Source organism: Podarcis filfolensis (assembly GCF_964270895.1).
Source record: "Podarcis filfolensis genome assembly, chromosome: 2".
NCBI lineage: Eukaryota > Metazoa > Chordata > Lepidosauria > Squamata > Lacertidae > Podarcis > Podarcis filfolensis.
The window spans coordinates 81,916,593-81,932,092 of NC_139605.1; the positions used below are offsets into that span (position 1 = coordinate 81,916,593).

At 45.7% G+C, this 15,500-nt stretch overlaps 1 protein-coding gene across 2 annotated transcripts in view; it reads left to right on the top strand.

The window, feature by feature from the left end:
* Nucleotides 1-14,306, top strand: part of TECR (trans-2,3-enoyl-CoA reductase) — a 31,440-nt gene extending 17,134 nt beyond the window's left edge. For both annotated transcript variants that reach the window (XM_083597618.1, XM_083597617.1), the window contains 11 exons: nt 5,910-5,961; nt 6,551-6,595; nt 7,039-7,142; nt 7,237-7,352; nt 7,959-8,064; nt 8,337-8,409; nt 8,819-8,862; nt 10,016-10,073; nt 11,625-11,713; nt 12,145-12,190; nt 12,655-14,306. In XM_083597618.1, coding sequence (XP_083453744.1) covers nt 5,910-5,961; nt 6,551-6,595; nt 7,039-7,142; nt 7,237-7,352; nt 7,959-8,064; nt 8,337-8,409; nt 8,819-8,862; nt 10,016-10,073; nt 11,625-11,713; nt 12,145-12,190; nt 12,655-12,782 — 861 coding nt within the window. In that variant the 3' untranslated portion in view covers nt 12,783-14,306. The remainder of the gene's footprint in view (nt 1-5,909; nt 5,962-6,550; nt 6,596-7,038; nt 7,143-7,236; nt 7,353-7,958; nt 8,065-8,336; nt 8,410-8,818; nt 8,863-10,015; nt 10,074-11,624; nt 11,714-12,144; nt 12,191-12,654) is intronic.
* Nucleotides 14,307-15,500: the final 1,194 nt, after the last annotated feature.

Here is a 15,500-nt window from a genome sequence, read left to right on the forward strand (position 1 = left end):
TGGCAAGTGGCCAAGTTGCCCGTCCATCCTCACATGTGGCCTGCTAGGACAAACGGTTGCCCACATTTGCTGCAAAGTACAAGATTCTTACTCTTATTCATAAGAATACCACCCTGCCCATCTGGGTGAGCTGCCCCGGCCGATCTGAGCGACTTCCAATACATATAAAAACAATATATAACAAGCTGGCTCCCAATTTTCTCTGCAGTCATGAGGTATAGCTAGAAAGGCTTGAGCTGGATGTGTTAAGGATCCTTTAAGCCTGATCTGTTGTCAGATGTTTCTGTAGGGGGGTCTTAAAGAGTATTGCTAGCTGGCTGTTACTAAATGAGCTGGAGTTTTTCAGGAGGCCAGCAAGTGTGACACACACCACTGTACAAATGTTCACACCTTTAAATCCTCACTGACAGCAGCTGCAGGGAGGTGGATATCCGCTGTAGCTGGGAGAGGAGGGCCTTAAGCCTTCTCTTCATATCAGGCTGTTTATTTAAATAAGTTTCCATTCTTACTATTGACACTTGGTATGTCACTGACTTGAATTGCTAATGTTGCAGGAAGAAAGAACTTTGCTAGCTTGAACAGCTTTTGTCACTGCAGCTAAATGCTCCCACTCTCACATGGTGTCAAAACCACTGAATGAGTTGGGGAAGTTAATTTTTGAGATAACAGGATCAAATATGTAAGTGGGTGTGCACACCTGTGCCATGTGCTAAATAAGTTGGCTGGCTAGGATGAACAAAAGCCAATGAGATTTCTTCTATTAAAATATAACATCATAACGAAATTTGTTTTCAACCAGATTAGTTTTACAAACATGTTTTGGAAGCTGGCAGAATCAACTGTTCTTTAGCATGCATGTGCATACATTTGTCAATAAGGCAAGATCTCTCTCATATGTGGTTGCTACTCATAGATGCCTTCACTTTGCTGATGAAATCAATTTATAGATTTGCCCCGCATAAACCACAGTAGAGAGACTACAATGAGACCCCACCCATGTTTCCCTCTGACTCTGCTCTCTGCTTCTTTTGACCCCACGCATGGTCAGCATGAGGCCCCTGGCAGCTCACCCATGAGGGAATGTAACCCCAGGCAGGAAACAGGTTGCCCACCCCTGGTTAATGTGGCACCTAGCAGCAGCCATGACTACCCCCCTAAGTATTGCCTCATTTACCAATGGGTTTGGGCTGCTGTTCAAGATGCAGCAGTTTGGGCTGCTTCTTGCTTTGATTGCTGAATGACAGGACTCCAGTGTTGGGTCTCCAGAAATCTCTGCTGCAGAATGCCTGCACCCATCTATTTGGGACACATAATGTACTGTAAGAATCGACAGCAGAGTGGTCTGTTATGGCCATAGAGGCCTATAAAATGACCACTGATGTGCTAAGTGTCTGTCATGCAAGAAGGATCATATTCGTGATGTGGTTGCATTGCTGACTTGGCTCCAATTAATCCCATCCAAGCTCTTGGGTTAGCTGGCTTGTAGTCAGCCACACTGGCTGTAGCCTCCTGTCCTGCCATTCTCCAAACCAGTCTAAACAGCTACTGCTGTTAACCTTACTAGTGCTTTAACAGGTCAGTTTTCATAGCCCCTAGGGCATTTGTTAAGTTCTTGCATAGTTGTGCTGGCTCTGAGAATCGGCCTTGTAAGGCAGAAGAGAACCATACCTCCCCACTGGGAGTTGGACTTCAGCTGCCTTAGACACCCTACACCAGCACCTGCTTGGATTGGCTATGATGGTGGACACGCCCTTCTGAAATGTCATCATCTCCTCCTTCACCTCTCTCAATTCCTTGCATACCAGGAGGCTCTTCACAAGGAAGGGAAGAGGAACACTGTGTTTGTTTTGAGCTGAGTGTGAGATTCCTCCTGGGACAGAGGGAAAGAACACGAGGAAATTGCAGGGGTCTCTATACTGCCAACTGTAAGCTTATATGCACTTTGTTGCACATGTGGACTGGAATTTTGGGCTTATTATAAACAAAAGATTGTAAAAGCCATTCCTCGTTCATGTGTTCGGTGAATTTCTGCAACATAATTCTTACTGTGACATCTGGAGCTTTTGAATTTGGAAATACTCTCAGGACTAGGGCACTCGCTGAATCCTTGTGTCCCCTTTTGTAAAGACACAATGGGGTCAGTTTAGGGAACTGTAAGGCGGGAAGAAGTTTCATTCCCTGGTTTGATGCAAGCTTAACTTCTTGGTTCTAAGCCTTTGCAGAAATTCTCAGTGTGATTACATCCCTCTAGCTGAAGCTGCCTCATATCAGAAATGATGTCACAGGTGCTAGCCAATAAGCTGCTATCAAAGCTGCATAACAAAGCTAAAGAAAAGGGGGCCTGGGGGGTGGCCACTAGGGGCGCATCGGAAGATGGCTGACAATAACATCTCTCCGACCCACGCGAGGTAATTAAGAGGCTGTGATGGGAGTAAACAGCCTCCCGGCCCCCCCAAGGGTGTGTGGGGGACTGCCCTTGCCTGTTGTGCCCTATACCACCCCCGAATTTTGTGGGGGTGGGGGCACTAGGCAGAAAGCCCTTGTGTGGATTTCGGCGCTCCTGGACGCTGTCTCTGATCTGCGCCCCTAGCTGCAGGAACTTCAAAAGAAACAATTAGAGGAAGCTAATGCACATATTTCAAGGAAGAAGGGGGAGTAAAGACTGCTAACTGAAAAGATCTCTGATAAACAAGACGGGTCGGAGGAACAAGAATCAATCATGAGAAGACACACTAACGCTCGGTATGTTCGGCAACGGGACTGGATGGAGGAGGGGGGAAAAACTTTCTTTTCTCTATGTGATTAACCAAGAATCCCCCCCACAAGTCACAAGTCAGAAATGCCGTTTAAATGACTTAAGCTGTGGATTTAAGGCTGTGTGGAGATAATTTTCTAACCAAAGCATGTTCTAAGAAGACCGTGGAAAGCATAAGAGCTTTGGAATGACGCAGCAAAAAAATATCGTCGCCATCTTGGCAAGTTCTGTCGAAAAATTTATGTCTGGGAGGAGGAAAGGTCTGTTTTCATATTGTGGGTGATCCTCCTCAGTGGGACTAAAATGCGACAGACTTGCGAGATTAATGATGGAAAGTGTGCTGTTATTTATGAAAGTAATGATATATGGAAACCATCTGGATATGATGACTGGATGAATGGAAAAATTCACACAGGATTATAATTGGTGTTTACTTGCTTAAGGAGATTATCAGAAGAGATCATAAAGAAAAAAAGAAAAATATACTGTCAGGGAATCAGGAGCAGGAGCACTGGGGAAAGAGGAATTGGAGAGCGAAGGGGAAGAATCCGAGGGAAGCGTAGGGGACTATGACAGTGGCCCGAGAGATTCCATGAGCTTCTCCAGCGAATCAGAAGATTCCCAGAAGGGGGCGCCGATGGTCAGAGCAAGGGGGGTCCCAGGGGGGACGCACCAGAAACAAGGAGCCAGAGGGGAACCCCAAAGCAGCAGTGGGGGATCGGGACCAGTTTCCCCACCAGAGCGTAGTGGGGGGGAAGAGGCACATGTGTCAGGACCAGCGTCTCCTCCAGCGGGGAGAGGAGGTGAGTCAGGGCTGACCACGCCTCCATCGGAGAGTGGGGGAATGGAGGGGAGGTCAGTTGCAGCTAGCCCCCCTGAAGGGGGAAGCAGTGACAGCAGCAGTGAAACGGTCAGGAGGAAAGCTGCTGGCTGGGCGCGCGCGCCAAGTTCAAATGTGCAGGCGCGGGGGACAGCAGGAGACCCGGATGGGGAACCAGCTCCTAAAGCCCGCCGGAGGGAGGGAGAAGGCTCAGGGGAATCAGCGTCAGAAGAGGCTAGAAAGGGCGAGACCCCGGTGGGCAGGCGGACCCAGAGGAGGAAAGAGCAGCGGAAAAGGTGGAGCAAGGCGAGGGTCTTAAACTGGTGTACGGGGGGAGGAGATTCAGAGGGATCATCAGCGGTCTGACAGTGAGACGTAGAGCTGCGCGCTGCGGCTCTGGAAGTGAAACTGAACTTCAATAAAGACTTTTTGTACTTAACAACGAAGCAGCGTTGGTCCTTTGTGAGCTGGGACCGTGGGCAGCTCTGACATATACGAACAAGATGAGATGTGGAAACAGCAAGATAAGACTGGATAGAATTATGAACATTATTTGGACAGATTTGTGGATATTAATGCAGCAGCAAGAAGATGATCGGAATCCCCCTTCGGAACTTGAAATATGGGTCACCCCAACAAAAATTTAAAATTCGGCTTTGTAATTCGGAATTTATGTGATTTGATTTGATTTGATTTGATTGGTCGGTTAATAAAAATTATTTTAAAAAGAAAAGAAAAGAAAAGGGGGCCTGAAAGTGGCTGGAAAAGGCTTATCCTCTGTGCTTCACAGAAGGATGCAAAACAAGTGACAACACAAAGAGAGAAACACGTACACTCTGTATACATTTTATTAGACAGGATTGGCTTAGTCTGCCGATTGGGGAGCCCCCTCCTATGTCTGTCTCTGTGGCCACTTCTGTTACAGTGCTGTCTGCTACTGCTCTCCTCTCTGTGGACCTTTTTCACAAGGCAAGTGGCAGACCACCTTACAAGTCTCCGTAGATAATTAATATTGTTGGGGCAAAAGCAAGAGGAGGCGGCTCCCTAAGAAGTGACAGCCAGCAGTGAGAACAACCTGCTACAAAGAGAGTTCAGACTGTCTGAGTCCCAGCTCATGCTGCTTACTTAGACGTAACCCAAGACCTGAGCGTCGCTTCTCAGGTTGTGTTGCTTTTTGAAGCTTCTGGAGGTGCTGATCCATGCTTGGCAACTGCTCTGGAATCCTCATACATTTCTCTTGCTTTAATTTGAAAGCTGAGTTGGGTGCTCTCAAGCTCACACATCAGCTGTTTGAGGGACAGTCCAATGGCTTCTTCTTGCAACATCTCCATTGCTGGAAGAGAAGTGTGTGTGCGTGCGCGCACACACGTGTGCACAGATGTAGGACAGAGACAGCTCACTTTTACTTCCATTGTCAAGGTGATGTAAGGCTTCCAGTGGCTAGAAATATCATGTGGGAAAGCAGATTTGCTGGCAAAGAGAATGCAGACCTAGTCTTTTATGGCCAGAAATGGCTGTATAATGACCAGGTTGCTGCTGTTGCCGCTTCTGTGAAGTGAGGGACTGAGATTCTGTTGAAACAGTTTTTTGAATTAAGGGTCTGGTGCTGCATGCAACACTTCTCTTGATTGACTCAGGTGTCCCTGGGTGGAAAGCTTCTCTCTTTCCTAGTGTGAGGTTCAGGGTTCAAAATTGCCAGGATGCAAACACCTCAAAAAGTCTGGGTGTAATTTTTTCATGCCTGGTTGACACTCGAGGATTACTGAAATGTATGTGCTTTGAAGCCTTGAAGTATATGTTAAGGATAGGCAATATGTTAAGGAGTTTAACAATAAAGCATAGCGTGTTTTGAAAACGGAAGTTTGGTACCAATATTTTTATTGAAAACAGCAAATTAAACATGTATTTACATTTCTGTTACAAATGTGATATTAACAATATGTCACTTATGTGAATTGCGTAGTAGTTCATGCTTATCAAAATAATAACTTAAAAGTGTTGCTGACACACCCCTCCTGGCGACTAGACATATTTTTGGCATCCACAACTCAGGACCCAGGAGCCACTTGGCTCCTAGCTTTTCTATCCCTTTTCTATCTGTCTAACACTGATGAGGTTGTACCCTGGAATCAAACCAGTTTCCTCAAGCATGTAAAACATAAGCTGTTCCACCCACTTAAGATGCAAGTGTAGGACTGCTCTGCCTGAGGCTGTCTTCTCCTGGCCTTGTTCCCTGGGTAGAAGGTGCTTAGATAGATGGGCTTTATTCACTCTTTAATCATATACGATGTTGTGCTCTGGTTCCCTGATTTCCTTCCTCTGCTTTCTTTTTAGGTTGAGCCCAATGCCACCGTAATAGAGATAAAGAACCTCTTCACTAAGTCCCGTATGTATGGCGCATGTATCCTTGTGTGACTACTGCCTGAACACACGTATTAAAGCAGACCTTTTATTGGTTTTGCCCGTTGTCATTTCCTCACTCCTACAGTGGGACTGGCCCTTGGAGGGAGGGAGCGTTGAAAGTGCTGAGCTGCTTGCTTCATGAGTAAAGCTTGCCTCCTGACACCCTCGTCATGCCATTTTAATAATATATCCCCAAAACTACTATTGTCATGTGTTTTCCCTGTAATTGAAAACAACTTCTGGAGGTTCTGATTCTGAACTTCCATTTTTATCTCTGTGGACTTTGGAGAAAGGAAGCTCTTTGCTTTTACCCACGTTGGCTTGTTTCTTGATTTGTTGTATTTCCGATGGTGCTGTAAGGCAGCTAGGCAACAGCAGCATACAAAATACAACAACTAGCAGTAAAAAATAGACTTTTATTTTACCTGCTGCTGAAAATTGACTTTCTGCAGTCAGGAATGGGAAGGTCTCCTTTCTGAAACCCTGGGGAGGCAGGGCCAGTCAATGTACATACACAGCACTGAGCCAGATGAAGCAATGTGCAGCTTTCTTTCCCCCTTTTCTCTTTGCAGATCCTCAGTGGTATCCAGCCCGGCAGTCTCTGCGACTGGATCCCAGTAAGTTGGTATATTACAAAGCCTTCTGATATTTTTAATGCCTCACTTTTGCAGGTAGATTGTCTTAGCTAGGAAGTTAAGGGGGAAGGAAGTGGGGCTGGTAGACTATACTGATAGAGTTACTGAGTATTTAACCAGAGGATGTAACAGACATGGGAATTTCCAGCCTTGGGAATTCTTATGAGGGGTATACATGAAAGGCTATATAATCCTGCAAGAAGCTGTCATTTCTTGGACATCCAGATTCATGGGTTTGGTGAGGACATAATTAAAGCATCCATCATCTCCCTTGGAGCCTCCCTGCCCCTCCCCAGTCATAGCTTCCTCTCTCTGAATATTAGGCAGCCAGAGCTTCTCAGACATGTGACCAATGAAGTAGCCACTTCAGTTTGGTATCCCAGCCAAGGTGCCCATGGCAGCTGCATTGTGATTTCTCCTTTCAGAGGGGAAGTCCCTAAAGGATGAAGACATCCTTCAGAACTTGCCGGTGGGCACCACAGCAACGCTGTATTTTCGAGACCTTGGAGCACAAATCAGCTGGGTGACTGTAAGTGCGCCTCTTCCTTCCCCACAACAGCCACACAGCCTTCCAATGCCCTTGGTTTTTCTCCCCTTCCCTCATCCTGCCTTCTTCATTTTAGGTCTTCCTCACGGAGTATGCTGGGCCCCTGCTCATTTACTTGCTCTTCTATTTCCGGGTGCCCTTCATCTACGGCCATAAGTATGACTTCACCTCCAGCAAGTATTCTGTTGTACAGTAAGTACCTACAGGCCAAGGTAGCCATTTTTCTCTGTGTTTAGCATGTACTTGGAATACTACGCACTAGTTTTGCTGGGATCTGAGCCCACACCAGGTCACCCACCCACCCACCTGCCTCCCTCTCACCCTGTCTCAAGAACAGGATACACGAAGGAACTCTTGATCCTTAAAATCTGTCCTAGATTCCCTGCACTATTGTCAGCATTTCTGGAAACAGGGTTTGAGCTGGCAGGAAATAAAAGGATTATCTGTGGCTGTTGGGTGTAGATGGAGCATTACAGTGTTCCATAGCTTCCTTATGTATTGGTTCTTCTGGCAGGATTTTAGTTCAATATTTTTAGGTCAGTTGATCGAACTCTGCTAGTTTAAACCATTTGCTGCAGCAAATTTAAGGAAGACTTCCACAAAGGTCTCCAAGTAATCCTTCTGATCAAGGAAGCCCAGAATGTGGAAGCTCAAAGCAGAATACCAGGAGGACTTGCGGAGAACTGGTTATAACTGGCCTTGCTGTTGAAATGGGGCAGAAGGGTCTTTTGCATTTCTCTACTAGATTTCACTGTGACAATAGCCTCTTATTCTGCCTGCTCTGTTTCTCCTTTCCAGTCTGGCCTGCATCTGCCACTCTTTCCACTACGTCAAGCGCCTCTTGGAGACCCTCTTTGTCCATAGGTTCTCCCATGGGACAATGCCCTTACGTAACATCTTTAAGGTGAGTGGTGCTGGGAATGAGGCTAAAGGAGGAGGATCAGGAAGGGGCAAGCAATATGACAGCTGTGGAGGGCAACCCCCAGAATTCCTTACTGTGGTTTTCAAAAAGTAAATGGTATTAGACATTTTCCTAGGAATAAGGGGACGGGGTCTGGCTTCCTCCTCTGCTTGAGCCTTTCCCAGGCCATGAAGTTGGCATATTCAGCACATCTCCATTTTGCTACAACTTCACTGGATAACTGTTTCTTAATGTGTTTGTTTCTTTCTCTCCAGAACTGTACTTACTATTGGGGTTTTGCTGCCTGGATGGCATACTACATCAATCACCCGTTGTATACTCCACCAGGTGAGCCAAAAAACGAAAAGGAAGCTGGGGAGGAGATTTTGGTGGTTAGTGCTGGACAAGGATCCCTAATGGTTTTTAAAGCAGATGGATATTAATGGGGTTTATCTTTCTTGCCTTGTAATTTAGCAGAAGAATGTCTGGGAGGAAGTCTCAGGCTGTGTTCACACAACTCACTGTCAGCTCTTGGCATGGGAGATAATGTCCTGCAGACTCAGTTAGGTGCTAATTGGCCAACTTGACATATTAATAGGTGTATGATCATGACTGTATGTGACTCTTGTGTCCAGGAAATGCAAAAAGACTGGGGTAGTCGAGGTTCAAATTCCCCCCTCAGCTGTTAAATTCACCAGATGACCTTGAGCCAGTCACACTCTCTGCCCTAACATTTTCTGTTTTGTCATCCCTTCAGCATATGGACATGAACAAGTGAAACTGGCACTTATCATTTTTCTGGTAAGAACTTAAGGATGGAGTGTAATAGCCCCATGTGGAATTGAAGTAGATAAATATGTATGTGTTAGAAAATGGGGCAGGAGCCATGGGGCATGAGGCTAGAGGTGAACTTGGGGTGAAAGCTCAGTCACGCAGAGGCAAGCGTGTAAAGTAGAGGAGATAATTTCTACAGAAACACAGCCGTGAAACAGTCAGGGCTTCCTATTTACGTTGTGAGACCAGGCCCTATACAGAGAGGGGATTTTCAGTGCTGAATAAGTGCTGGATTTTTCACGAACTGAAATGGTTCCCCCCACGTAACAGAAAGCTGGTATTGCACTGTGGAGTCATGGGGGTAAAAAGAGCTTTGAGGGGTGTGGGGTGAGATTGGATCAGTAACTAGGTCAGAACTCTGCTGTATGAGTGAGGACTAAGATTGCCAGTGGTAACTGGAAAAAATGAGGCATTGATAACTAGTGCCTGGGCTGATGAAGATAAAGACTAGTTCCTCATTTTCCTATGGGTGCTATTGTGTTTAAAACCAAGCTGCCACCTTCTGGTTGTTGATGTTAACACCATCTACTCACACGGCACTTGCCAGAGAATGAGAGGGCAGGTTGCTTCCCCATGGGGCTTACAATCTAAAAATATCCACGAGGGGGAACAAAAAGAGGAAGGGAATGGAAATGGCGCCAGGATAAATGGGGAAGAGTGACTTCAGTTGCCCATGCTTTGACTTAGTTACAGTAGGACAGCCTTTGCCAACTTGGTGCCCTCCAGTTGTTTTGAACTACATCCCTGGGGCTGATGGGAGGTGTAGACCAAAACACCTGGAAGGCATCAGGCTAGCAGAGGCTAGGAAATGGGTCTAGGGGGTTGTGCATCTTAATCCCGACTTCCTTGATTTGAGCACTTGCTTACTGGTGCACATTTCTAGGGCTCAGCTCTGGAAAATATGAAACAGTGGTACAAAAAAAAAGTGGCTGTGCGTTTATGGAGGAAGAGGATATCCTGCACTGAGGATATCCCTTCAAGCCGATTCCTAAGATTTTTGCAAAAATGTGTCCTCACAGGCAGAAATGTCACTTGTGATGGGGGTGGGCAGGGACCTGTGAGAGGTCAGTGCTTGGTCTCTTCACATGCCTATGTTGAAACTGACTGTTTCCTCTTGTAGTTCTGCCAGCTGGGAAACTTCTCAATTCATATTGCTCTACGGAACCTGCGCCCTGCTGGTGAGTACAGGGGAGCCTTTTGGAGTGCCTCCCTAGCTATATAGGCGCATGGCAAGGACCTACTGTGGGTCTGTCTTAAGGCTGTTTGGCTGAAGGGACACGTACCATAAGGTACTGGCAGCCCAGAGCTGGCGAAACCCTGTGCAATTGCTCTTCAACAAAGGGAAAGTATTGCTGAGATTTGAACAGTCCTGAAAACACTATGAACAGCGAACCTAGGGCCTGTGTAAATGTGCATGATTCATTTGTCCAACATTGGTGGGTTTTGCAGAGACTACGCTGTGTTTTGAATAACCTTTGAGAAAAAGAGTTGAGCAGGAAAGCAGAAGGACATTGAGTTAAAGAGGTTAGGATAGATGCAGATGGGGTGGAAGAGAGACGAAAGAAAATACTACTTTGCACAGTGCATAAGCTATGGAATTGGCTCCCTTAAGAGGCAGTGGTGGCTGCTGACTTAGATGCCCTTAGAAGAGGATTAGACAAATTCATGGAGGATAAGGTTATCGGCGGCTATGAACCCTGTAGGAACAGGATGCTGGACTAGATAGGCCACTGACTTGATCCCGCAGGGCTTTCCTTATGTTCCTATGAGGAACAACCAAGAGGAACAAGGAGTTATGTTGGTTAGAACCTTGCTTCTGTGCCTTTTATTAAAGTACAGTGGTACCTCTGGTTAAGAACTTAATTCGTTCTGGAGGTCCGTTCGTAACCTAAAACCGTTCTTAACCTGAGGTACCACTTTAGCTAATGGGGCCTCGCGCTGCCGCCAGCACGTGATTTCTGTTCTCATCCTGAGGTAAAGTTCTTAACCCGAGGTACTACTTCTGTGTTAGCGGAGTCTGTAACCCGAGGTGTTTGTAACCCAAAGTACCACTGTACTCTCCTCTCTTCCTCCTTTCAATCTCATGCATGCATACACTTGCACACGTGCTCTCTCACTTTTGCTGGGGTTGTGGAGGCCACATATGTCTTTATGTAGCATCAATACTTTTTGGTATTCTGGATTCTGTGTGTCTAGGCATACACACATATACACATAGTCCAACTGGGTTTTTGCTGCAGAAGATCTTAGACCAGAAACACCTTGACAGATCTTGTTAGTGACTGTATTTTTGTAAGCTTATTCTGTGGGCTTCAGACAGAACATAATGTCTGAGAGAGGTGCCAAATGAGGTTTATTTACATGCCGCTTGCTATAGGCGGGCTGTGCCAAAGCAGCTCTCAATTGAGTTGTAGTAGCTTGGTGTCCCTGGCTCAACTCTCTGTCTGGTGAAATGCATGGTTGGATAAGCAGGACCCCATGCAGTGGTGTCTGCAGATGCCTCAAGCTATGATGGAGCTGAGGATGGTGGCGGCGGTGGTAGTTTTTCCTGGAGCCGCCTGTGAGAAGGAAGCAGAATGTTCTTGCTGTGCAAGTTGGTTCCACCAAAAAGCTCCCTGCTATACTAGAGACAAAGTGCCTTTAAGTACAGAAAATAGTACCATTTAAAAGGGTGTATGTGTATATTGCTATCTTTATGAAATGAATCAAACTCTTAATTCTCCCCCTAGGTTCTAAAGCCAGGAAGATCCCATTTCCTACCAAGAACCCCTTCACATGGCTTTTCTTGCTTGTCTCCTGCCCTAATTACACCTACGAGGTGAGAACAGGATAGAACTCCACAGCAGATTAGAGCGTCTTGAATCTGGAAGGTGCCTCATGTGTCTTGTTCTGAACATGTTTTCACATGTATGGGCCTTTTCTGAAGTGTCTCCCCATTTGTGGAATGCTCTCCCCACTGAGGTTCGGCTAGTGCCTTCATTATGCACCTTTAGGCACCAGGCGGAAACATTCTTCATCCAGGCCTTTGGCTGATTAACATTCTATACCATTGCTTTTTTTCTGGGGGGAAAGGTGGGGGAACTCAACACAAAATTTGTTTATTGTGGGCCCAGTCACTGTGCCCCCCCCAAGCCAAAAGGCTACTGGGTTGTTGTTTTTTAATTTAGGTTGTTGTGAAGGGTCAGTTGCGCTGAAGGGTCTTACCCACCTTGCCTGCCACAATCCTGAGCTGGTGTTCTTCTCTTCCAGGTGGGATCCTGGATTGGCTTTGCCATTATGACTCAGTGCCTTCCAGGTAAGTCCTAGTCTGCTCTGAACAAAGATGTCAGGTCTTAAATAATGGTTTGCAGGGGATAACAGTAGGGTTATGAATCAGGGTGGGTTGGTTGGTTGCCTGCAAGCCTCCCTCCAGTTCTTGGTCAGGGATGTGGAAATGTTTTTGGACTCCCATCAGCCCCAGCAGTCTTGGATGATGCATGCTCTGACCCTCCAGATGTTGCAGGCCTGCATGGTCCCATAACTGTTCTAGATAATGTAGTCCAAGACAGGTATTGCTGTCTCAAAAATCCTAGATTGTTGTAGAGTGGTTTGAAAGTCCAGCTGGAACGTACCCATGAGGCATGTTTGTTGCCTGTAATTTCCCATCAGCTTGAGTAGTTACTTACGCCAATGTGTGTTTACAGGCGTTTGGGGCATGGAAATTATAGAGATCTGTGTAGATGCCTACTGACATGCAACTCTCTCTTCCCTTGTCAATAGTGGCTCTGTTTTCCTTGGTTGGATTCATCCAAATGACCATCTGGGCAAAGGGGAAACACCGAAGTTACCTAAAGGAGTTCCGGGATTACCCACCACTGCGTTCCCCCATTGTCCCTTTCCTGCTTTGAGCTGGAAGCCTCTGCCTTCTTTTGTCTGGGCCGATAGTTCTGTTTTTGTTTTTTACCTTGTGAGCGAGTGTTATTGGAGTCTAAAATGAGATTTTCTCTTGCTGTCTACACTGTAATCTGAGGGAAGGTATAGGGATTTCCTTCCTTTTGTAAGTTACTGTCCCTCCCTACAGAATCTTTGACCATATCCCATTCCAAAGCCTTTCTGAGGCTGGGAGCAGCCTTCCCTACCAAGCGCCCATTAAGTCAAAAGCTACAGCGAAGGGAACGATCCAATTTTAAAGAGAACGAAGCAGTGACTGAGCCCTAAGTCTGCAGGAGCAGGTGCCGAAAGCTGAATCTAGGCAGCTGGAGCCTGGCCTAAACTGAATACTTTTTGCTCCACATAGTACTTTAGGAGAGGTCTCCTCAGCTCTATGGTTCATCAATACAATTTAGGAGTTAAGTCTCCTAGCTCAGCTTTGTGCATTCTCCTTGACTAAGTGAGCCCTCAAGTGCCAAATACTGGCATAGCATAAATCTTCTGTGCTCTTTCTGGGATGCTTCCCCATTCTAAAAGCTAGTAGTACCTTTCTGAAGGGCATGAGACCGATACAGGTGAGGCTGTCTTCATCTCCAGGCTCTTGGTCAAAAAATAAATGCCAGTTCCTGGAGGCTGATAAGTATGCTCTGAGCAGCCAAATTGTGTTCTTCTCTTCCAATGCAGAGGATGTTAATTCTAGACACACAGGGCAGGTAGCAAGGTGCTATGGGGAAGTGTTTGCAGAAACTGCTGCTATGAAGCAAAGGGGACAGATCAGGTGTGACCGGGGAGCAGCTGTAGCACTTTAGTACCATCTACAGTGCAAGCCAGCACCTCCTCCCTCACCCAATATGCTAAGCATGAACTGTTTAGGATGGTAGGTTTCATCTTGAATAGCTGGCAGAGCCTTGCAATGAGGGTATGAAAAACAAGGCTGCTATATATTTTGTTCTCAGTCATGCTACAATTTTTTCCTGGACTTTAGGCCCACTCCTGTTTGTTTTGTGTAAGTGGTATCAGAGCTGCTTTTGGAACCTTCTGCAAGGGAAAACTATACCTACAGCTGCACTGAAGTTATTTGGGGAGGGGAATACTTCAATAGCTTGTAGCTATTTGTAGTCCCTAAAGAAGGAAGGAAAGGCTTTTAATTTTACTTTGGGGGAAATTCAACGTTACAGAAATTTTGACAGCCTCCCTGAGAGGAACTTACTTCTCCTTTCCTGTTTAGTCTTAATGTCACTAAGGTTGCAATTCTACGTACGCTTATTTGGAAGCGAGCCCCATTCAACTCAGTGGAACTTACTTCCAAATAAACATGCCTAGGATCAGGTTGAAAGTTTGCAATAGTCTTAGTTTATGCTGCATGTGAGCAGTGAGATACTGGAAACCTGCTAGGCTCCATGGCAGCTGTTAAAATGAGCCACTGACTTGTTATGGTCTGTTTCATATGGAACTATCTTCCTTCTTGGATTTACACAAATAAAACTAATCCATCCCCTGGACTGTAGTAGGTTTTTCTTTGTAGGGTGCCATGGAATTAAACACAGAAGGAATGGAACCTTGCGTCACCCGCTGGAGGGTTGTGTGCAAGGCAGCCTAGCAAAAAGGAAGAAGAGAGCTTCAAATCATATTGGATTATCCTGCCACCAAAGGAGACAAGTTGTTTAAAATCAGAAGCCAACCTTGAAATGGCAACAGCACTCCTACAGCTTGCTAAAATTCAATATAGGTCAAAGGGTTGGAATTATAAATTAACCAATGGAATTTCTAGAAAGTGTATTCACCACTTGGGCATCACATTTAGTAGTTCAATAGTCACAGTTGGCTTGCTGAATCAGGAAAAAATCAGCAATGTGATTTTGGAAGCTCACAAGCATATTGACCACCCCTACTTTCTTGCCTCTAGCATCTGTTAACAGGTACCGTTTCAGCATCTTCCATGAACATATCTAATCCCTTTTTTTAAAAAGGTTTCTCAGGCCACACACAAACAGTATATAATTTGATTTAGTATTACTTTACTAAACATTAAACACTATTTGAGATTAAGGTGAAAATATGCAAGTATTTTCTCAAATTAGGGCAAAGTGCATTTTGTCTAGTGACACAAGGGCACTAGAAACAGGATTTTCTGAGAGAAACAAGTTTGTACTCTTTAAATTCCGAGCTACTTAGAAAAGAGAGTTGTATTTTGAAAGTTTATTACAATTTAGAACTCCCAAAGTGTTGTTTCAGCAGCAACAACAACAAAAAAGTTGAGAACTTGTTCACAATTCTGTTCGCTAAATCTACACTAAGATACCAGAGGGCAAATGCTTCCTGCTGTAGATTCCTGCACTAAGCAGGTGGCATTGGAAGTGTGGCTTTTGGGGCAGTCATCTTTCTCATTTCCCCAGCCTGGGTGAGAGTCATAAGCTGCAGTTATAAGATGCTTGTGGTCCTACAGAAGTTTGTTGGACAACAGGTAGGAATTACTGGAGTCTGGCAACATTTGGAGGATTACAGATTTCCCACCTGCACTTCAGCTGAGCCAGAGGAAACTCTATCCACATTTCAACCAGAACCTAATATAGCCTGAACCCTAACTTGGTGTCTTCCAGTTGCCCTGGACTACAACTCCCAGCAGACAGCATGGCAAATGGCTGGGGATAGTTGTAGTTCAAAACATTTGGAGTGCAGCAGCTGACTGGGGAAGG